Source organism: Tinamus guttatus, unplaced genomic scaffold, assembly GCF_059628265.1.
Source record: "Tinamus guttatus ecotype Peru unplaced genomic scaffold, ASM5962826v1 Tinamus_guttatus_pri_ptg000052l, whole genome shotgun sequence".
Lineage (NCBI taxonomy): Eukaryota > Metazoa > Chordata > Aves > Tinamiformes > Tinamidae > Tinamus > Tinamus guttatus.
In genome coordinates, this window is record NW_028288586.1 from 8,015,806 (window position 1) to 8,038,829 (window position 23,024).

A 23,024-nucleotide genomic window follows, 5' to 3' on the forward strand; every position below is an offset into this window, starting at 1 on the left:
AGCCTGTTAAGAACTCTATTCACATACCCCTGTAATGAATGAAACTTCTAACAATACTATTATCGTTATGTTGAATATACCATCCGTGCCCTCTTGCACAGCTATGCTGCTAACAGAATAAGGTTGATGTGCTGTCTTCCATGTGAATACACTATGTTGGCTGATTTAAGGCAAGAGAGGCAAACTTTACCTTCCACTGGGAACTTTTGATTTGAATGCTGATTTTACTAAGCTAAGGCATTTTAATAAAAACTTTAACTGAGGTCCAAGAAAAGTTGGCCAAAATATTTGGGGTGGGTGGGGGGTTTAACATTTAAATTGAGTAAAATTTTAAAAAAAGAATTTAAAAAAATACAAAATTAAATACTTCTATAGCAGGTCAGTTCTGCTCTTTAAGCTAGTTAATAAGCAAAACTTCCCTATACCATTAAAGGTTGGACTAAGTTTATCTTGTATCAGCCCTAAGCTCAGGGGATGGGCTGAACTACTTAGAAGCACACGTTAAAACAGAAGTCCCTTGATGCAGTGATTTCCATACATATCTGCTTGCCTAGCAGCTCTCAGCAAAACACCTGCTTCAGGGCAGGTCATATTAGGGTTTCATGAATGAAAAAGTACAATTATGATAGCACATAATCTGAGCCAGAGAAATGAACTTGGTTTTTTTTTCCTTCAAGAAGGATATATTCCAGCACAGTTTTTTTTTGTTCTATTTTTATTTATTTATATTTAATTTTGATTGTTTGAACTTGTATCAGCACAATTCTTTTACTAAGCTTACAGAGCAACACAACAGGAAACCACTGGAAAAAATATTGAAAAAGCAATTGTACTGCTAATTCAAGTTCTCTCTTCACTTTTAAATTGTCTCATTTCATTTTAACCTCCAGTTACTAGTTAATTTTACCTTCATTTTCCCTAGTTGGCAGCACATTGTGCCCACGTATATATTTAACTTAATTTATAGCACTATTACAGAAAGTCTCACAAATTTACAAATTGCCATGTACTTTCATACTATATACAGTTTTTTTATACACTGGAAAAAAATTATATTACTTCACCTTACTAGACACTACTAGATTGTCCTCATTTATCTTGTATGAAGAAGACTCATTGGGTATTTATCATAACTCAATCCAAAACTAAAGAAAAAAGTAGCAGATTGTATTGTTTAGAAACTAACATTTTTAGGGCATGGAATAGGTGTTTTTTTTTTTTTCCCTTTTTCTTTTCTTTTTGACTGAAAGTCAGGCAAAACCAAGACTTGGCTCAAACAGTCAAGGGTATTAAAACCAACATTAAAAAATATCAGCTTTTTTTTTTTTTTTTTTTTTTAAAAAAAGCTGCAATGTAACCTATATTAAAAAAAAAAAATCCGAAAGAATCATCTGTGACCTAAAAATACAAGACAAACCTGGCAAGACAATCAGAGACTGAATCCCATAATACACTCACTGAATTGCAGTTACAGTATGGCCTGCCCACTTTAGACTATTAAGACCAAATATGCTTTTCTCTTAATGTTGCCATAAAGTACAGCTGGCCCCCTCCTTTAAAAGGGCACTTACTGAAGTTCAGCTTCAGTATAGAACTGTCCTAATATCAATAATAATGCTTGCACAAGAGCAGAAACTGAGCAAATACCCCGAATCTGCAGTTGATTGCCCTCAATTTCAAATTAAGGGTAGCTTTCCTTTTCACAATTAAAGTGAGGGAGGATGGACACATACTAATTCCATAACTTGATCCAATTACATTATCCCAAGTTTCCAGAGGAAGATACAGGTATCTAGGAATTCTGCATTATTTTTTACCTCTCCCCGAAATTAAAGGCTGCCGCACATGGTAACAACCATGTGGTAACAATTGTTTAGAGATTTGTTTGTAATGAATTCCAAGAAACAATACTTATTTTCCATAAAAACAATGCGTATAGTTTCATGACAAAATTGAAATTCATTAGCTGAAAGGCAATAAATACTGGAAGTAAAACACAGGTGTGTTTACTGCAAAGCTGATGATGACAGAGTTCAGGGCACAGAGCTATGTGTTTCACTTCACTATTTCTCAGGCTTTGGAAAATTAAATGCAACTAGAAACTATCTAGGAAAAAAAAAGCCCAAAATGTAGCAACCATCTCTTCTTTTTAATAGTTTTAAAACAACTTTTACTTTATAGCCATGATTTTAAGATTATAAATTCATAATATGGAACAAAGTATTTAAAAAAAAATGTGCTCACAAAAATTTTTCATTCCTCATTTCTGCAGTTGTCTGTAATTAATCAAGAAAACGATGCCTCCTGAGAGCTGATCAATATCCAATTTATTTCAAGCACAAATATTAACTGCAATAAAAGCTTTCATTGCCTCAGACAAATCACCACCACAAAACAGTCATTATCTTTTTTGCAGCTTGCCCTCACCATCATTTTTCCTAAGGGATACAAAAAAAATAACAACATATGTCTATGAATACGAATTGGTAAAATATTTTTGCTTAAGAAAGTTGATATTTTAAAGTCCAGCCTTCTTGATGTGAGGTAAATATTTTATATACTTTAATAATTTTGGACTGTATTTGCAAAACCAAAGCTTGGCACACACATGGGAGGCATCATAGTATCAAACAGTTCTTTGATGATAAACTACTGTAAATGTATTACAAAGCACAGTCCATCTTACAGATTCTTCATATTTTACAAAGTTGCAGAGTTTAAAATACTAAGGGCATCCCTTGACAGGAAATACTGCCTGTTTTTCTATTCTGTACAAGCAAAGCAGTTTGTCATCTGTACTGAAGTCCTATGAACCATGGAGCAGCCTACTACCCAAGGGTGGAAGAGTTCAGGCCTAAAGAGTCACAACTGGAGAAATTTCATAAAAACAGAAAAAAACGACAACGATCCTTAAAACTGAATGACCTGGACAAGGTTTCAGAAGGTGCAGAGACATGAACTGGGATCAGTAGATGGGTTTCCCAAATAAAAACATAAGATCTCTCAAAAAATTTAGTTTCCCCATCTCACAAATGTGCATCTCCTTGCAAAACAGCCAATACCTGACTTCTCTGACCAAGGCAACCTTATATGGAAATATAGGCCAAGCAAGAAGGAAAAGGAAGGCAAATTTATTTTTTATTTAAGAAAATAAATGCTCATGCTGGAAAATTTTGGTTCATTCATACTCTATTTGATGGGGTGCAGAGCTATGGATTGGGTTGTTGCTCTATTTGCGGTTCTGTGCTATAACGAAGAGGAAACTGTGACCAATGGCACCAACCAGCAGTGCTACAAGACGCTACTGCAAAACAGGTCTGACACTTGTTTGTGGGCAAATACAGTAATAATTTGACTGCTGCTGTAAAGTGAAATACATATTGCTTAATACAATCTTACCAGCCTGCGGAACTCCCTCTCACATTCACGCTTTATTCTGTTAATCTCCTCCTGATGAGACTGATAAGCAGTGCGCAGGTCAGCGGCCTTCATTTTATCTGCCTGCATAATGTTGTTCAAGGCTTCCTCGAGCTGCTTTTTGCCAGACTTCAGCTCCAAGACCTCCTGCTGCAGCTTGAGGCGCTCGCCATCGAAGGCTTTCCGAGCCTCCTCCTTGGCCTCACTCAGCAGCGCCGTTTTCACCTTGTCGGCTGCCCCGTCCCGCAGGACGTTCACTGTTGACTGCAAGCGCTGGATTTCACCGTCCTTGATTTTGGCCATCCGTGCAACCTCCTGCTCGTGCTGCCGGATGAGGAGCTCTCGGACACCCTGGAGCTCCTTCATCTTCTCTTCGTGGAGCTTGGCCTTCAGCTCGGACACGTAGGCTGTGTGTTTGTGCTGTTCCTGCTCCCGCTCCTGCTTCACCTCCTGGATTTTCTCCCTCAGTTTGCCTACCTGCAACATCAATACAAAGAACTCATTAACCATTGTCACCACGCCTTTAAAAGGTCAACATAGGCACCTTTTCCAGATTATTTTTTAAAACTCTTTCTCAAAAGCAAAAATAGTACACTCAATAGTAAGCAGCTAAAGATCTTATGCTGAAAACAGGCCTTGTGTGTGTGTTTGAGGGACTCCTATGGACATGAGCTATTGGCAAGAGCTGCTCATTTTTAGAGGAAAAAGAAAAAAGGAAAGGGAAAATGTGCAGTATCCAATCTACTTCCCCTCTCCCTACCAAGTGTCCTCCTTCCCACCTTACTCTCACTGTTCCCTGCAAGTTAATGGAGAAAGGAATCACCTGGGAAGGAAAGGTATTTGTGTTTATCCTGAGTAGGAAGTGCTAGAAAATTTTATTTAAAGGACCTTGCTTCAAGCATGCTTGTGAGTCTTAGATCTTCACACCTACTGATTTATTCCTACAACATCCTTGTGCAGTTGGAAGGCTCGGGCAGGCACCAAGTGACTTCCCTGATTAGCACATGCTGCCTTTTCCCGAGCAGGGGTCTGTCTTGAATTCCTGCATGCCAAGTCCCTCCTCCACCTGTGATGCTTCCTGCTAATCAGGTGAGAAAAAAATCCCCTCAATAAATGTGGCTCCTTATCAGTAGCAACACAGGGGACAAAAGCTAAATTAAAACAAAGATATTGATTTTAATATCTTAGCTACTTTAATGTGAAAGTATTTACTGGAGAAGCACCAGGATTGGCCTTCTCAAAAACAAAGTTACTCAAGAGGCCACATACCGGACATCCTAAACTGGTGTTCAAAATCCCTAGACACTTTCAAAAAAAAAAGGTTGGCCAGTGATTCAAAGGGTGATGAAGGTGGAGGGGAAGAGGAAGGCTCTTATAGCCTATTATAGGGATACCCACTGTGATGAAACCTCATTATAAAGCAACGCTCAGCAGGCTGCATGAGGAGCAATGCTTTTTTCAAGTAGCATTAGACATTCATTCATTCAGGAAAAAAAAAAAAAAAAAGCCAGAGAAAGGCTTGCTTCTCTGTCACAGTTTATTGGCAAAGCTATAATTTATTTAATTATGCTTGATATCAGGAACATTTTCATACTATGCCCCACCACAGCGGCTACCAAAACATGGGCTCTGCACATGATCCTCTGATCTAAAGCGGTCATAGACAAGCAGAGATTTCAAAGGCTTGTGCTTTAACCTTGACTGGCAACGCAGACTTACACAGCACATAGGGTGCTTCATGGCTAGCTGAGGTTAATGAGCAGCAGGTTGTTATCCACTATCACATATGCCTAAAAGACTAAGTTAACTTAGGCTGGGAAATATAGTCACATGATGCATTTAATTTATGGTAAACATATCCAGAATTGCAGATTGTCAAATATTTTAGCACAACAATGAGCTCCATTAATATTCAACTAACATTTAGGATGAAGGCATAATTAATGACTATTTTTTTTCCATGGTTCTGAATTCTACGAGTCGACACAAAGGGTTGATTAAAAACAATCATCCTCATTTAGAAAAGGCTCAGAAAACACTATTACTTTGTTTATTGAAAGGAGGTTCAATTTACATAGACATTTGCATGTTTGTTTTTGGGAAGACAGAGCATCTTAACCAAAAAGCCTCTGACACAAGCTGTAAGTGAATCCAAGGTTACTAGTGAACTTGAGTTACCTTAAAATGAGATCAACATGTTATTCATCAAACCCATAGCATTGACTGTAGGATTCCTAGCATTCCAACTCCACCTCAAGCAAGAACAGAATTTCATCATGTAGGAGGTTTTATGACATATTTTAACAGTAACTTTGAGAATCGATCAATGAAAATATAATTTGAACATCTGTAAAGAGAAGAGGGAAATACCAACATTTTCATGAAGGTAGTCTTCTAGATATACTGTGGACAGTACTCCTACTGCTGCAGAAAATATATTTTTTTCTGAATCAGACATGCTCAGAACTAGATTTTACTTCACAGGTACTGCTACCATAATCCAGGATGATCCAGATACTTCTTTTACATAAAGAAAGATTTTTCTTTCTCCTTACAAGTATTGTCAGGTTGTAACAGAAAGTACCAAGATGACTTGTCATATATCTTATCCCGTACAATTCTTCCTTTCTCCATCTCTTGAGTTTTTCTGGGCAGGAAAGAGGAGCTGCTTTTGGAGGACCCCTTCCACTTTGACTGGAGAAAGAAACTACTGTTTCCTTTCTAGGCATCATCCTAGAAAGGACCTTTCTGAGGTCAAGATGTTCAGCTGAGCATCTGAACACTAATAGGCTAGGCCACTTAGAAAAGTCTTTATAAAAAGGTATTTTACTACACATTGAAACTATAGATATCACCTTTCATTCAAGCAGCTTTGTTCATCTGACCTTTTCTAAGAGGGTGACTTTAGAGGGGAGGGGAAAAAAAAAAAAAAAAAGAGAGAGAGCAAGAGAGAAAGAAAGGATCATCTTCACAATTTCTGCATAAAAGCGGATTCACATTAGGGATCCACTTTAGAAGGAACCCTAAGAGATTCATCCAGGACAATCATTTGGAATGGAGATGGAGCCCAAGAACAAGGACAAATGACAAGCAGCCCCAAGAGCTAAGGTTCTGAGAGGCACTAAACATTGCTCACCCAGGGAAGCTGAAGGCTGAAGAGAAGTAGCAGCAGTAGTCCTCTTATTTTCTCCTCACTCCCCTTTTTTATTTTTTAAAGCATGAACTCTCTTGGTCTCTATATCAGAAAGCACTCAGTCTTGAGGGCCTGGATAAGGCCCTCAGTCTTGAGGCCTGCTACTGTGCTGGGGACCTGACTTTCCTATTTGGAAGTGACATGACATGCTTCATCTTGTAGCAGAAGCAAGAGAAAATTACTGTTCAGCAGGCTGCTCCCAGAATACAAAAGAAGATTAAAATCCTCAGCAAGGAAGATAAATAACTATTTGAACTGATTAGGATGTCATAGGATTGTTGAATTGTCCATCAACTGGATTTTAAGAACTCTATGTTAAAACACACAAAAATTAAAACTATTCTGAGGGAAGACATTCTAAATATCCATACATTTATCACATGAGAACCTTTGTGTGGAGCAAACTTTTAAGCATAGATTTTTCAAGACTGAGAAAAATGGTGACAGCTTTCTGGACAATTTGGAGGCTTAACCTTTTTTCGGAGGCTGGCTGCTTCAGTTCATAGCCTAGGAATTCTCCCAGCTTCTTTCCCAACTACATTATCATATTTCATCTTCTGAAAGCAACAGCTTTTATCACTTCCAATTGCCTAAGTCTCCAAGTCATTCTGCCTTGATTCTGCTTTTCACAAACCGCTTCTCCAAACCTCTATCTCTAATAACAGCCTACCCAAGGCAGAGCAGCAGTCAGGGATGACCCCCCGTTGACAGGCTCCATTGGTTTCTTTGATGGAATGTGCACTGCTTGCTTGCTCACCAGCAGTCTGCTGACTCTTGCCAGGTACTTTTCCTTCCTGCTTACTTCTTTTATCTACTTGATTTTTTTTCCCCTCATCATTTTCTTCATAGCAACAAATCTCTTGTATTCTCTCTTCATTCTGTCCACATTCATAAATATCCTCCTCTTATATGTCCATTTCCAGCAACAAATGAATCTTACTAAGAAAAAGAAACCAAGTCCTCAAATCTATTGCATTTTTTCTCGCCTCAAGCATTTCCACTCTTGAAAATCTTTTAAATGAAACTGTCAAGATTATGCGATAGTATCAAAAGATCACAGAAAACGCATTTCTGCTAATAGCTGAAGATATGAAATGTATATCTTTTCCTTATGCTACACCAAAATCTCCTAGAAACTTCTGAAACCTCCAGTGCTTCTCCTCTTGTTCCACATAAGAACAGCTTAGTAGATAATTTGAGTCTAACTACAAAGGCACTACTAGAGTTCTGAGTTTTCCTAAAAATCACGTTGTAACATCAACTTTATTTAGCACTCCTTGCTCTGTCTACATCTTCCAACATAGTACCAGCTAAAAAGTTTGAGATAATTTCTTGCCGATTCTTGCAAATGTAGGTTTCTCATAGTGTAATATCAGTCCACTGATGTTTCCTTCCACCCTGCTGTTTTACCCAGACTAGAAGTTACATTATCACACCCAGCATTTTCAGTCATTTACCAATTTTGAATTTGTCATTGTAATATTTACTCTTACTAACTTGGTTAATTATTGTCCAATTTTTGACCTAAATTTTTCTTTTTAGTGATTTGCCTATGTATTGAGAATTTAAACTGATAACCCTTCAGTTGCCTTTGTAAAATAACCTACCCAAAGGCAAGGGCATCTTTCTAATTGCAGTAAGTAACTACAATAATATATATAGCAGTAACTATAGTTTTTCATCTACTTTCAATATTTCATCCACTTAGTTCCTAGATGATCATCACATTTTTCCCAATTACAGAAAGGAGAACTGAGGGAGACACACAACCTTTTGCTCCACTCTCATTAAACCTGTCTGGGACATCAGCCAGCACAAGATGAATGAGTCCAAACATTCAAATGCCAGAGGCCAAAACCACCAACCGCAAGACCTGTAGTAACATGTGTCCCAAAACCAGCACGCACATCCACCAACACCAACAGGAACAACTGTACAGGGGCAAGCTCTTAAATGTCCTCAACAACAAACAAAACGATGTTGGAAAAGATGCGCAAAGTGTTGGATATCTCTTTGGTAAAATTCTATTTCAAAAGTAACGAATATTTTCTCACACAGAAATACAGAACCCCAAACAGAAGCACTAAGGCCCTGGAAACAAGAGGACAGGTCTATTACACAATTTAGGAGCTGTTAAACTCAATTTTAGAGGGTCTCAGCTACTAGTATGGTCAGTGTGTGGTTTAAAGGAGCAGAAATACTTTTGGCTGATCTTGTGTTATAGATTATATCAAACAAGAGAATTTGGGTGAGAAAGCCAACAGCAACAAAACTATCCACTACTATTCCCTATTCACTACTGCTTATCCACAGGAAGCAGGAAGAAAGGCTTAGACAGATCATATCACCTGCAGTCTAAAAAGGACTGCAGTAATGAGCATTAAGGAAGTACAAAATAACATCAGGATTTTGATTTTTCTGTTGTGCAAAATAGAGAATTTTATGGCCTCTTCCTCCAATATGGGATAAAGAAAAATTTCCAACACAAATATAACTGTCCATCCCTTATATCTGTATCTATTATGTTAGCCAAAGCAAAATTAAAGCTTTGTTTCTGGCCTCCTCCACAAGAAAATAAATCCTGAAGGCTGGTGATTTTTTTCCTAATTAGAATATAAAAATAATACCACCAAAAGTTGAGCATCACACAAGGTTGTTGAGATGAGAATATACTGCAATATTACTATCCAGGTGTTTCAAAGATCTTGTGAAGCACCACCACTTCCAAACTGAAATTTTACACAGATACAGAGAATCAAGTAGGGAACAAAATTATTTTATATAAAGTGAATCCATATTTATTATGCATGCTTGCTCTACTGATAAACCCTTAAAGCTCAACTGCAGCAACATCAAGCAAACACAGACTAATTCTTCTCCAGTGCACAGACTGTCAAATGCACTGATTGAGATTAATAAACTAATAGAAGATATCTAACGTTATTGAACTGTCCACATTTTAAAATGATGCAGAGATATATAAAAATAAAGGCTGACATTTATAAATACATATACATTGTATGAATTAACAACTTCTCCTAGGTGTATCCTTGTTATTCTAATACCTGCTAATTCAAACGTTTGCTAGGTAGAGGCCAGTTATGGATGTGTTTCATATACAAATAGCTACATCATTCAACACCTCAGAGCAATAGCACTTGTAACTTACGTAGATCAAATAAGAATTTCTATACAGTTGGCTTCTAGTCAGTTTACATTCTCCGTATGCATTTAAGTGACATGCTTTGAATATGGTGTGCTGTTGTTTGACTTGGCATATACTTGTTTTTACAAAATACAGTTTTCGGCGCTCAGATTTAATACAAAACTCCCTTTTTTCCTTTAAATCACCGTAAGCTAGTGTCATCTGTATTGCTGTCACTGAAAAATTCAGTAACTGGAAGTCTGGGGATATTTACTTGCTTTCACAGGGCATTTAAAATAATTATCAAGCAAACTGAATTTAGCACTAAGTTCTTCTCATATTTCATATGACACATTCCTTTAGTTTGACACTATGATTTCAGTTTATCAATGTTTCTTCAAATGATTTCACTTCTTCAGAAATACACTTCTATTGTATTTTACCAGTGAGGCCTGTTGCCCTGTAACACTGCTGCCATTTAGAAGAACTCTCACCAAATGCCCAGCACTTACCTTGCTTTTCTCTTGTTGAAATTCTATCTGGATGTTGGTTAGTTTAGTCCGCAGCTCTTCATTAGCAGCTTGTAGTGCTTCAATCTCCATGTCGCACTTCTCCCCCTTGGCACGACTTTTCTTTGACATAATTATTTTTGAAGTTCAAAATAAAAGTTTTTGCTCCACGCTGAGCTATCAGCTAGGGGCCTCCTGCTTTTAGCATTTAAGAGTCATATAGTACTCAATATTCTTCACATAAAGCTCTGCCATCGTGGTTGCTGTCCCTCACATCCTGAAAGAAGAAAAATAGCCAGAAAAGAAGTATGAATTTACACCAGTAAGCAAAATGGATTATCACAAAATATAAAAAAGTTGCAAAAACAAGAATTAAGTTCATCCAGTCTTAAAGCACCTTAAACTTCCTTGTGGTAGGTACTATATTGCACAGTGTAGTAGACTTCAAAAGAAAATGATCAGACATTTCACAATATTTTATCAACATCTAAAAATATCTAATGGATCCTATGCCCCCAGGAACAAACTGGTTTGCTGTCATGATGAATAAAATACATTAGCATAAATCATATCTTATTCAGGACCTGACTATTCTTATGATTCCCAAGAGGTACTGAGACAATCCTGGATTGAGACTTGTGGGGATTTGATGGGAATATTTTAATTCTGGTACTAAGGAGTAAGCACCTCTCACCTAAAGCTACTGCCTATGATATATTATCCAAAATTATCATAGAAGCACATTAAGAAATGCAGAAATGGTCTTAGAAAACATTGATTTTTTTTTCCTTTTTTTAACTTAAAGGTTAATCTTGTTTCAAACACTCTAACCAAAACATTAAGTTACTTAACTTCATTTTCATTCCACAGTTGCTGTCTAAACTTAAAATGTATTCAATTATTAAAATCAGCTTTATTTAATATTCAAAGTGAATATCAATAGCAAAGAACCTTAGTTCCAATCATCAGGAAATCAGAAAATTAGTTTGCTTCAACTTACAGAAGCTTAATCTGTTTTTTTTCTTCCTCATTGCTCCCCTCTGAGAATAACTCCAAAGGAAAAAACTGTTCTTCCAATGCTGAATGCTGAAATGGCTTCCAAATCCATTTCCTCTTCTCATTTTAAATATCTAACTATCTTTAATCATTAAATTCCTGAAAAAGCAAAGAGGTTCCTACTTTTGACTTTTACATTTATTAAGTATGAGGCTCTGTGCTTCTGCAGGCAAATATTACTTGGTGAGTTCTACTATATCTCTGGACAGCTAAAAGGAAAAATAATGCAGATGTGCAGTTCTAGTATCTAATAATTTCACATCATTCAGAATGGTCTATGAGGAATTAAGTGGTCCTTAGCTCAAAGTCCACCTCTTGAAATCCTTATTGGTAAAATTCCTGCTGCAGTCAAAATTATTTGATTTTCTGTCCAAATTATTTAAATCAGTAGATGATTATTTAAGAAAAATCAAAACTTTGCCTGCAGTCCTGTGCCACGTGCTATAGGTGACCCTGCATGTGCAGGGGGGTTGGACTAGATGAGCTCTAAAGGTCCCTTCCAACCTTAAGCATTCTATGATTCTATGATTATGTAACTTTATAAATTCATATTTTGTAGAGGAGTCACCATCACTCCAGTCCATCCCTCTAACAAATAAGGTCCTGTCATAAAGCACCCGAATACCGCTTTCTATCTTTGGGAATTTGAGGATCTACATATAACATGCATTAGGGGCTGTGCAAATTATACTGAATTCTTAAATTGACTTAAAAAATTAAAAGATGTCAATGCTACTCTTTGAAGTACTTAAGCATCTAAGATGGGACGAATTCTGTCACTTAGTGCCTAAACAACCAGTCTTTACAACAGCCCTTCATCTGATGCAGAAATCACCTTCTCTCTTCACCTGTTTCCATGAAAACACACACATATTCTTCAGTCACACATATTCTACACCTACACTTATTCTTCAGTCATCCAAGACATTTTGGGAGGTCAAGTATTGCCTACCTCAAGCACATAAGAAATCCAAAATAAAGCCCCAAGAAATACTGAGAGAGTTGTATCTTACTGAGTCAAAGTAATGGCTCAAGATTCTCCCTCTTGGTTCAGTGGTGGTTTGTTAACATTTGGGTGCTTATCTTTTCCCCTTAACTGACAAGAGTTAAACATGAGGTTCAGGACCTGGGGGTGAGGGGGAGAAAAAAAAAAGCCTACCAGAATTTTTTTTTTTTTAATGTTTCTGAGCACAGAAACATTACCATTTTTATTCTTCCCTAAATACATCTTACAGCCTATTTCAAAAACTGGAACTATGGCAACACAGAGTCTCTCTTACCACTCTCAGCAGGTACAAAATCCAGATAGGGTATAAATATATATCTTCTTTCCCATATTAAAAGGTTAGCACAAGCAAGTGCCTGGATGCTGATCTACTTGAGTATCCACACTTAACCGTTTGGATAAAGGTCATGGTAAAACATAGTTATCTTGTAACTCAGTAAGAAAAATAGCCACTTTCTCCATTGAGCTATACAAACATACTGCAAACCTTCACGACATTTGGCTAAATTTTATACTTCACAAGCAATTGGGAAGAAAGATGAATGGATTTGAAGTCCCAAGTCAATCTTATAGGAACACAGACTGGCAGGAAGAAAACTTGAAAGGATTTGAATCTTCTGCTCTGTGGTTTGGGGGTTGGTGTGCAAAAGATCTAAGTACTGTAATGTGGTTAACAGACTGTTATTCCATTTTTGTTATACCTTGTAGGAAATTCATTAAATTGTACCTTTAATTGTCTACTAAAAATATCCGGAAAACCAATCACCTGAACAATGCAACGATCCACCTTCAATTTCTCTTCTTTCTATTTATTTTACAGACTCCAGGAAAACACATTTCCTTGTGTTTCAGAATTAAATCCTGAATTGCTATAGGATGTTTTCAGATGTTTAATATTAATATAACATTTCAGTAACACAGGAAAAAAAAAATCAATTTTCTGAAAAAACAACAACAAAAAAAAACAAAACAAAAATACACACACACTAGAAAGTGTCTTGATTCTGATTCCAGAAGAGTTAAAAATTGAGGAACTTCATAATGTCTGGTGAAAAACAATTCCCTTTAAAAAGGTCTTTAAATATGATTCTATAAATACTTGGAAAAGGAGAAAGTTATATCTTTAGAGAACTCAAGTCTCTTACAGTAATATAAAACGAAATATGATAAGAAAAAAAAATTGTTATCATCCAAAATTCATCATTCCAGCCTTGATTCAGGTGTAAACAACATTCAGATTCAGCAGGATTTTTGCAAGATGAGGTTGTTAGCGAGTCATTGCAAGTGAAACGTCAAATCCGTAAACAAGTAAACGCAGAAAGGGGAAAAGGAAATATTGCACACCAATGGAGAGAAAAAAAAGAAGAAAAATCTATATCCCCGCATCTTCTGTGCAAGCATTTGCTCTCCTACATGACTTGTGTGAATATTGCCAGGTTGTGAGTGCTGGTTTCCTCTGAGACAAGGTCACAGCAATCAAGAGTGATACCTGCCATCTCTACAGAGTGAAATGTCATTTTGAGTGGACTTTAGAAAGAACACAGAAAGTAGTAAATTTCTGTTTATCAAAGAATAACCAGAGCAGTTAGGTCTTTAGTTTGTTTTTATTTTTTCCCTTTAAAATATATAACCTTCAAAATATAATGTTTTCTGCATAAGCTTTTGTGTAAACACGGTGCCCCCTTCCCTGTCTCTTTTTAGAGAAAAAAAAAAAAGTATATATATATATATACACACACACACACATATATATATAGCTAGTACATTTTAGCATATCTACTTTTCAGTGTACCTATCCAGGATGCCATGGATTCAAATGGATTACAAAAAAATTACCTTGTTACAGTGCAATAAAAACCTGCCCTCAGATTTGTCATTAAAATCATACAACTACATAACGTTAAGTATCCCATGTTTCAAAAATTTCTAATATGTTATTCACTACATTGTTGTCCTCATTTAGAAATATACTGTAGATAAAAAAAAGAGATTTTACTACAGGATTTTATTTAGAAATAATTGTTCTATATGAATGAGGGCACTTTGAGATAAGGAAACAAAATCAGAATCACAGAATGGTTGAGGTTGGAGGGGACCTCTAGAGATTATGTAGTCCAACCCCCCTGCTCCAGCAGGGACACCCAGAGCACGTGGCACAGGGTGGCATCCAGGCGGCTTTGGAAGATCTCCAGAGAAGGAGACTCCACAGCCTCTCTGGGCAGCCTGTTCCAGGGCTCTGTCCTGTCACTGGTCACCACCAAGAAGAGTTTGACCCCATCCTCCCTACATTCCCCCCTCAGGTATTTTAACATATTATAGTAACTTCTTTGAAAGTTAGGCATGGTTATAGACACATGTCCGTGATTCAGTGAACAGTATGGCAGAACGGCATCTCACTTTTTTTTTTTTCCCCTCCCTCTTTCCTAAACAGTGCCCTTGTGCTGCTCTCTGTTTTTAAGGCAAAATTGAAATAAGTCATCTTTTGGCGATTTTGCTGTATCACTTCTTCCTCTTCTCAATCCTAAACTTCTCTCTTCAGGCAAAATACGAGAAATATTATTTTTTTCCTCTTTGTGTTTTTGCTTCCTTCCTAGTATGCTCTTAATGTTTTAAGTAGATAGAAAGCATAGATTTTTATCCAGTACCTTGTAAGAAGATAACACTGTCTCCTGTATTTTGCCAATTGTATTCGAAGACAACCCCCGCATTGTATTTTATGAGTTATTTTTCATTTCCACAGCTATGCTATAGATCTGAAAATATAAAAATATTACCAAGTTATTTGTCTCTAATACCTAAAGCTGGTTTACATAGCTCATTAACTAATTGAGACTCTGCCATCCTACAGTTTTTTTTTTTTCTTCATCTTGAGCCCTTTCATCTACATTTGAAGCCAATAATTGTGCTATATATCAAATCAGCTGGGAAATTCAGAATAATGAATTCATATGCTATAAGGGATTCTCAGTCATACACATTCCATTTATTATTCCTGTAAAACTCCAAATGCAATACAAACAGTGATTTGATCATTACTCTTTTTTTTTTTTTTTTTCTGTACATCAAGTTAAGTACTAGAGCAGAAATTGCAGGAATCTGAATTAGGATTACTAATAGAAGACACAGGAAAAAGACACTACACACTCAATAGCGAGTTAGCAGAAACACCACCTCAGGAGTTTTTGTGCCACAGTTATTCTCAGGCTCGAGGAGTCCCTGTGCACACTACTCTCCATGAACTACATAATTTTGGAAAAGTGTCACTTCAAAGAGCACTGAAAATTTTGGGGGAAGCTGAAGGGGGGAAAACACTCTCTGAATATGTGAAAATGAACCATAATTACTTGCATGTAAGCATACCTTATAATTTTTATTTTATTGGTCTGTTCATATATTCTAGGGCAGCTATATCAAAGACTCCATTACTTTTTCAATATATTTCAATATATGTCCCAGACTAAAATCATTTAGCTTAATGCAATTTTTCATTTTCTTACTGGTAGCTTCCCAAAGCTTCCCAGAAGACTAACAGGCATTCATACAACTGCATAAGGGATAAAAACTTCTTTGCCCAGATGCTTTGCCCCCATGAGTAAAAGATGCTGCTTCATTTACTTCAGTGTTTCCTTTGCAAAACTACACACCTCACTAGGAATCCCTGTGCCACTAATAACCCTTGCTAGTCCTGTGAATGTGAGATTGAAGATCATTAAGACAGCACAATTCTGAATATCAAAGAACTTTAAATAATTTATTATCCTTTTATCCAACAGCACTAAATTCAGTAGATGCAGGTGCAATATATTATCTTCAGAAGTAACGGCCAGTCTACCTATGTTGTGCTTTTAAAAAAGGGTAATAATGAGACGAAGACTGTACGGAAAAGACAACATTCTTAGCTCATAAAGCCCAAGGCAAATTTCTCAAAAGGCTCAAATGACCTACATTCCTGCTTCACTTCTCAGTTCTGTATAATAAAACATGGCTGAACTGGTAAAAGCAAAAGCCATCAGTATTCCACATCATATAAAATAATATTTTTCCCAGCCAACAAATAAAAATCAAGGTACTAAAATAATTTACTAAATACATTGTAGACTAATAATATTTTAATAGCCGTTTGTTAACCATCTACAGAGACAGTTCTATTTCTTTAAGAGCTGAGCTTTCTGAGTTTTTTTTTTTAATTCTATCCCACTTAGAGAATTGCAGAATTTCCTTACAGTAGAATACTTCTAAGTGCCACTTGTACATTTACATTATTTTTTCCCCCACAAAAAAAATATGAACATCATTATTGCTAACTAAGAACCACACGTTACTGCACTTCCACAGTCTACCATACTGAGCAACACCTATTTTGATAACAATAAATTTTTAGGTTCAAATTTTATAGAAAGTAATAATAAAGAAACCCTAAGCATTTTTAATTATTGTGCATAGTGTGCTCATAGTGTTATAGTGCTGTTCCACATAATTATGTGGAGGTAGCTTATTGCTTTAAAGAGATTCCACAGTATCATTGTGCGATACCTCACTCAGAAGGCTGCCTGACAGATGGTACGCTGCAGATGAACGTAGTAATTACAAGTCAGTAAACTCTTCTGTCAGCAGTAGTAATTAATTGCTCCCATTATTACTTTCAATGGCCTCTCAGCAAAAGGGATCTGCTGAGTTTCCATATCTGCAGTCTTTCAAAAAACTCCTACTGCCCCCAAGATTCAGTATCTGCATTTTGACATCTCATCACAAATCACTGCCTTCCACACCCTTCTATTGAGCAGCTAACAGAACTAGAGATTTTGACAAATTTCAGAATGAATTTCATCAATATATTCATTTTCACTTCCATTAACTGCTTGCCTGTGTCACATGTGCATCTGCTAAAAGACATGAAACTAAAATATGCTTCTAGGTCACCGAATGCTACGAAAGTCCAACGTATATCAAATTCATTTAAAACCTACACATGCACTCAAAATGTATCACACAACAAGTAATAATTATTTTGATCAGTAGCACTGCAGGACATGTATAGCACCAAAACATTAATGGCCTCACACTAATTCAACAGACACAAACAGCTCATCCAAAAAAGGTAGCTGTGAATTTATACAAATCATCACGAGTAAATGCGGAGTAAAGGGGAAGGTTTGAGCACACAGTGCGGGGGACAGAGCAGGGAGAAGGAAGGAATCCCAAATGTGTTCAATCACAGATTAATTTCAATGTTATGTGTATGTTTTTTAAAACTGTTTTAAAAAACTATTTACAGAACAGAAAATATCATCATCTATCCTTGCAACAGGAACCACATTATATTTATATAAAAATTTTTAAAGTTTTAAAAAGTTTTTAAAGTAATAACAAGCCTCTGGTTTATAAAATACTCAGAAGGCAATTGAAGAATTAGTTCAGAAATGTAACTTAAAACAAACTATTTACTGTGAGTCTATGGACATCTGTCACTGCCATTCCACTGCAAAGGAACACTCCAAAAGCAATCTTTTGGGTGCAAAAACATTAACTACTCACAGGATGAAACCCTCCCTGCACAGCCTTTCCCATTCAGCTTGTATCTGGACCCCTGCCATTCAGAACAACCTACACCTGCTTTCTGTCCCTCTGCCTGTACCCTAGGCATGATTGAGACCCCCTGGGCTTTCACTCCTCAGCAGCTTTCCCTTTAAGCCACAGTATTTAAGAGCAAAATCAGGTGTGGGAAAGTCAAGCTGCAGCACTTTCCAGGTAGGGCCAAGAAATGGCAAGTTCGGGGACATATGCCAATATTGATTCGCTGTCACTAGAACCCCACACCTTAACCTCCTGTAAAGTTTAGGCTTTTGAAGCTTTTGAATTGCTGTTTGTTTATTATTTGCCTGAGTTTTGCGGGAATGTTCCTTTGGATTTTTCATTCTTTTATTACTGACCATTAAAAACTGAAACTGGAAAGGCAGGAGCCTCTAGAATGACAACTGTGTAGGAAATGTGCAGGCCATATCAGCAGCAGTGGGAAAAAGGATAAGATTCCCAATTCACTGACAGGATGGGAAGGGAAGAAAAAGTCAGTGAAACGTTTATTATTTTCTTACTATTTAATATTTTCAAAATCAGGATAGGGTTGAGCATTTAAGAAAGTCAAGTAATTATAAGGTGGAGAAAAGCCACATCTGGATGTGATCTAGTTACCAGCTGAACAGAGAAGCAACCTGGGGTTTGAATGATTCATTTTCACCATCTCCGATTTCAGAAATTATTGCGTGTGCAGTTGATCATGATTGCCAAACATGCAAACCACTTTCATTGTGCAGCCAGAGTACATGTCCATGTCCATGTCCTACTGCTTCCCCTTGTAGGAGACTTGCACAGCTGTGCTCCGGGCAGCTTCATGACAAGACTTCTTCACATGCAAAGGGAGAGCTCTGTTGCCACAAGTCTTCTCATTCAAAACAAGCTGTCTTAGCCAAAATAAAGATGTTGATATATTGATCCAGTCCTATAGGACCACTGATGGAAGAACATGCTTTATTTTCCTCCAAGAGACTATCAAGCTCCACATTTAAAGGCAAACTCCTTGATTCACAATATAAAAATAAATATATATCCTGCAGAGCTGGCAATTATTTAAATTTTGAAAAGCCACAAAATTCCCAAAGGGTACCTGAGGAACTTAGGACCTCACAAACTTCAGTTGACCATCATTATCAAGCATTTCTGCTACATGACAGTGTTCATGAAGACAGAAACCTCGTTCATTCCCCAGAACTCAGAATATTTCCCGAAAAAAAGATTATTTCACAGGCAAAGGGCAAGTCTTGATGGACTTTGGTTCCATCTACAGTTCTGTCACAAATTCCTTATGTGACCTTGAACAAATCACTTAATCTCTCAGTAAAACAGGGATTATGCTTGCCTACCTCAAAGGTATTACAAGGACAGTTACGAGGCACTGAGCCACCGCAGAAGTGGGGGATTACAAGAATCTAGCAAGTGTCTACAACAACTGCTAGTTAACATGAGCCATCAGATTCAGTGTCCCACAAAACTGCAATTCCTTTGCAAGATCTATTTAGAAATTCTCATATACCTTCTTCCCCAAAAGCTGCTTCATTGAACAAACAAGACCATAAACTAGAGAACTAAGTATATTGGATACTGATTCACAAGATGACCTGGGCACCCTATAGGGGTCTAGAGGAATATTTAATGTCCAAGATCTAATCCTCCAAAACTCTCCTTAGTCCTACAGATATCTAATATATAATATAAAATATATATATGAATATGTATATATAAAAACGGGGAGACTTGACTCTGCCTTGTTCATGTTTTCTCATTTGTGGTTCCTCACACTACTGTTGTAGATCTTGCACTACAGATACACAGCAGTGTCCTGTATGTCACCTGGGGAGCTAGAGCTTTCTTCTCGTGCACAGACTTCAGAGATTTGCATGTTCTCCCCTAGGGAAGAGTTTTTGCCATCAGTCACATGCACCTGCTAGCAGGGGCCAAGTGAGCTGATTTGGGCAACTTCCTCCCTTCAACAGTGCTCTAGCAATTGGCAGCTAACACTGGCATTTCGAGCACTGCTATTTGGGTGCTCATTGGAGTGAATATGATAGTCTGGTTCTGCAGAGATGGTGACACTGCATCACCAAGCCAAAAGCATTTAAACTGGATGTTTCTGTCAGAAGTCATCTGTCCTTCCTTATCCTTTCCCTCCCATCATTTCCCCCTGGAAGCAGTGCAGCAGTGGAAAGCTGCAGGCAAGAAGGGCACAGAGGACCAGCCCAAAGGCTAAATCCCGTTCCTTACTCAGCTTAAACAGAACAGCAGCAGGCATGATGCAGCACAAAAGGAAAAAAAATAATTTAAAAAAAAAAAAGCAAAACACACTAAAGACTTTCCTTGCATAAACCTCCTTCAACACCCTCAAGCTGGAAACACACCACCACCACGGCAGGAATACCAATAAAACATCTTTTTTGGCAACTGCCAACAAATTTGATTTGAACTGTGCCAGGATTGTTGGAACCGATGTTGGCAAGTAGGTCACCAGCAGAAAAGGGTTGAACATGTTAGCCAAGGTTGAACACTTGCAGAATATTCTTAATACCTTTATCCCAAAACATGTGCATTAAAATCATAATGCTAAAACACTCCTCAGAACATAAGGTAAGAAACAAGCAAAGTTCAGTTTAACACGGCTCAAAAGAGAAATACACAATTAGCTTTAAAAACACAAAAAGCCAGAATTACTCTGCAAAAAGCCACCACAGAATACAGGACAGACTGCAGCCCAAGTTAGTCCCAAAGTGTTTGGGAGTTCTGCTGAATTTAATCAGTGCATAAAAATATGGGCACCAAAGTAAACTTCATTGATTTGGAAGAGTGCTTAAAAACAGATTATTGCACATGTAATTTTAGGTTTTTATGCAAGGCAGTTAAGATGATTGTTTTTAAGTTATGCAGTAACATTGCTAACAGCATACCCCAAGCACTGCTGAATGCCATCAGAGTCAGGCTCTTCTGGGTGTGCAGAGGAGTAAAAAAATGCTTTACTGCTCAACTCCACAGAAAACATTCTTAACTCTTTTAACTAGGAAATTTGCCTTTATTTGGAAGTGAACCTTTCATTTCAATATAATATCTCAGAAAGCAGACCATAAAGAAAGGGCAGTATTTTACCTAAAGCGAATAACTAAACACAGCAACTAAAACTTGCACAAGCCCCCTTTACCTTCTCCTACCAGACATTCACTTACTTAAACATAAGGTTTAGGTTTTTCTTTTTTAAGTGTGAAGGCAAGAGAATTATAACATGATGCTGGTACAGGAAATTGCTACAACCACCCCCTTCTAAGCAGTTTAAAACAAGTTCCTTACTTAAGAGGGTAAGCAATCAGCTTTCCACAGTTTTAAGTACTGAAATATTAAACAGGGGCTGTTGAACAGATGGAATAAAGCACAGCTGATCACAAAGCCAAAGTGACACTGATCAGTCTCAAAAACACAGCAAAACACTATATTTTTATATACCTTTCCACCTTCCTATTAACTAAATAAACCTTTAATAAAGTATTTCCTCAATAAAAGAAATACAAGTGCCCCAGGGAAGCAGTAGCTGTATCTCCACTACAGATCAGGTGCTTTTGTCATTTCTATCTCAGCGTGTTCCCTCCTCCAGTTCTTCTTGGCACATCCTAATTTTGACTAGGTAAACCATGACCAAATCAGAATTTATTTCCTCTCCCCAGAGCCTTTACTATAGTTTTAACAGCAACAAATTTATCAAGCCCACACAGCACCACAGCCCACACAGGCCGGGGGTTGCAGATAGATCCGATGTGAACAAGCAGCCCAGGAGCTATATCACCTAATCCGGGTGTATCAAATTTATTTTTTTTTTCCATATTTAAGTGATTTAGTTCTCATTTCTTCCACCCCTCCCTCAACTTTTTTTCAAAATGTTAGTCATCCAGACTAAATACAATTTGTATCCTTGAGGGTGCTAGCTTCAGAGCACGCCTACAAAACCAATCATTCTGCCCACATGAAAAGAAATACTATTTCATCATATTCTCTTTCAGATTTGCACTGTCAGCTTTTATTATCCATTTTCCTAAGCCCTAAATAGAGAGAATTCTTCCTAAAGTATGAACACTACTATTCCCAGAAAAAAAAAAATACACTATAAGTTAATCATCATGGAAAGGTGACCAGAAAGGTCTTCACAGTGTAAACAGAAGCTTAATACAAAGCAACTTCCTCATAACAGTATATTACATCACCCTAAGTATTTAACTGCAAAACTGCAGGATTGAGCTAATGACCTGAAAATGAACTTAGATTGTTACTGCCCAAGCTGATTATAAGACAGAAACACGTAAACAGAACATTTCATAATATGCTTTTACTTATGATTTGCAATATAGAGATTCTTGTAACATTTGTATTGTTTCTAAACATATAACTATTGACATTAACATATGTTACAATGTTATATACACAGTATGTATATAGTATGTTCTCAGGATGGATTTTCTTCAGAAAGGACAAGCTTCAGGTAGTGAGATCATTAAGTCCTTCAAAGCTATTCTCCCGGAAATCATCACTTTATAATTGCTATGTATAACACAGGCAATTTTCTACATCACATTATATTTCTATAGCCAGATCATACCACAGATGCTCAATATTCATAATGCACCATTTAGAGTTGCAGGCTTTTTCCATAGATGGGTTGAAGGGAGGAGTGAAGAAAAACAGACGGAGAACTAGAAAACCAACCATTACTAAGCCATACCAAGAGAAGCACCAGATTTACAAAGACAGTTACTTTAAAGCAACATTAAATCTCCCAGCCTCAGGATCCCTCCCTGCTAAAATTTTCCAATGTTCCATACCTCTTTTTTGCCCATGCACTCTTGTTTCTTAAGAAACAAGGAGCTTCACAATAGACTGAAGGTCTGTTATGTTTAACACCAGACAGCAACCTTAAAGATGCAAAAGACCTCTTCATGGCTTAGGAACAGATTTGTTTCCTTTTTAGTATCCCATGTGAACATTCAAAATGCAGATGAGCAGTTTTAAATGATCAAGTAAAACATTACCTATCTTATCACAGCAAGAGCATTACCAGCCATATACTTATCTAACTGTAAAACACACATGGGAACTCAGCCAGCAGCTGCCCTG

General features: G+C 37.1%; 1 protein-coding gene across 1 annotated transcript in view; it reads right to left on the reverse strand.

Annotated features, from left to right (window-relative positions):
- The window catches only part of JAKMIP1 (janus kinase and microtubule interacting protein 1), a 76,149-nt gene extending 53,339 nt beyond the window's left edge, over positions 1-22,810 (reverse strand). Inside the window, exons 1-3 of the mRNA XM_088540001.1 lie at positions 22,733-22,810; positions 10,268-10,541; positions 3,400-3,894 (exon numbers count right to left, since the gene is read on the reverse strand). Of these exons, the coding sequence (XP_088396127.1) occupies positions 3,400-3,894; positions 10,268-10,396 (624 nt within the window). The 5' untranslated portion in view covers positions 10,397-10,541; positions 22,733-22,810. The remainder of the gene's footprint in view (positions 1-3,399; positions 3,895-10,267; positions 10,542-22,732) is intronic.
- Positions 22,811-23,024: the final 214 nt, after the last annotated feature.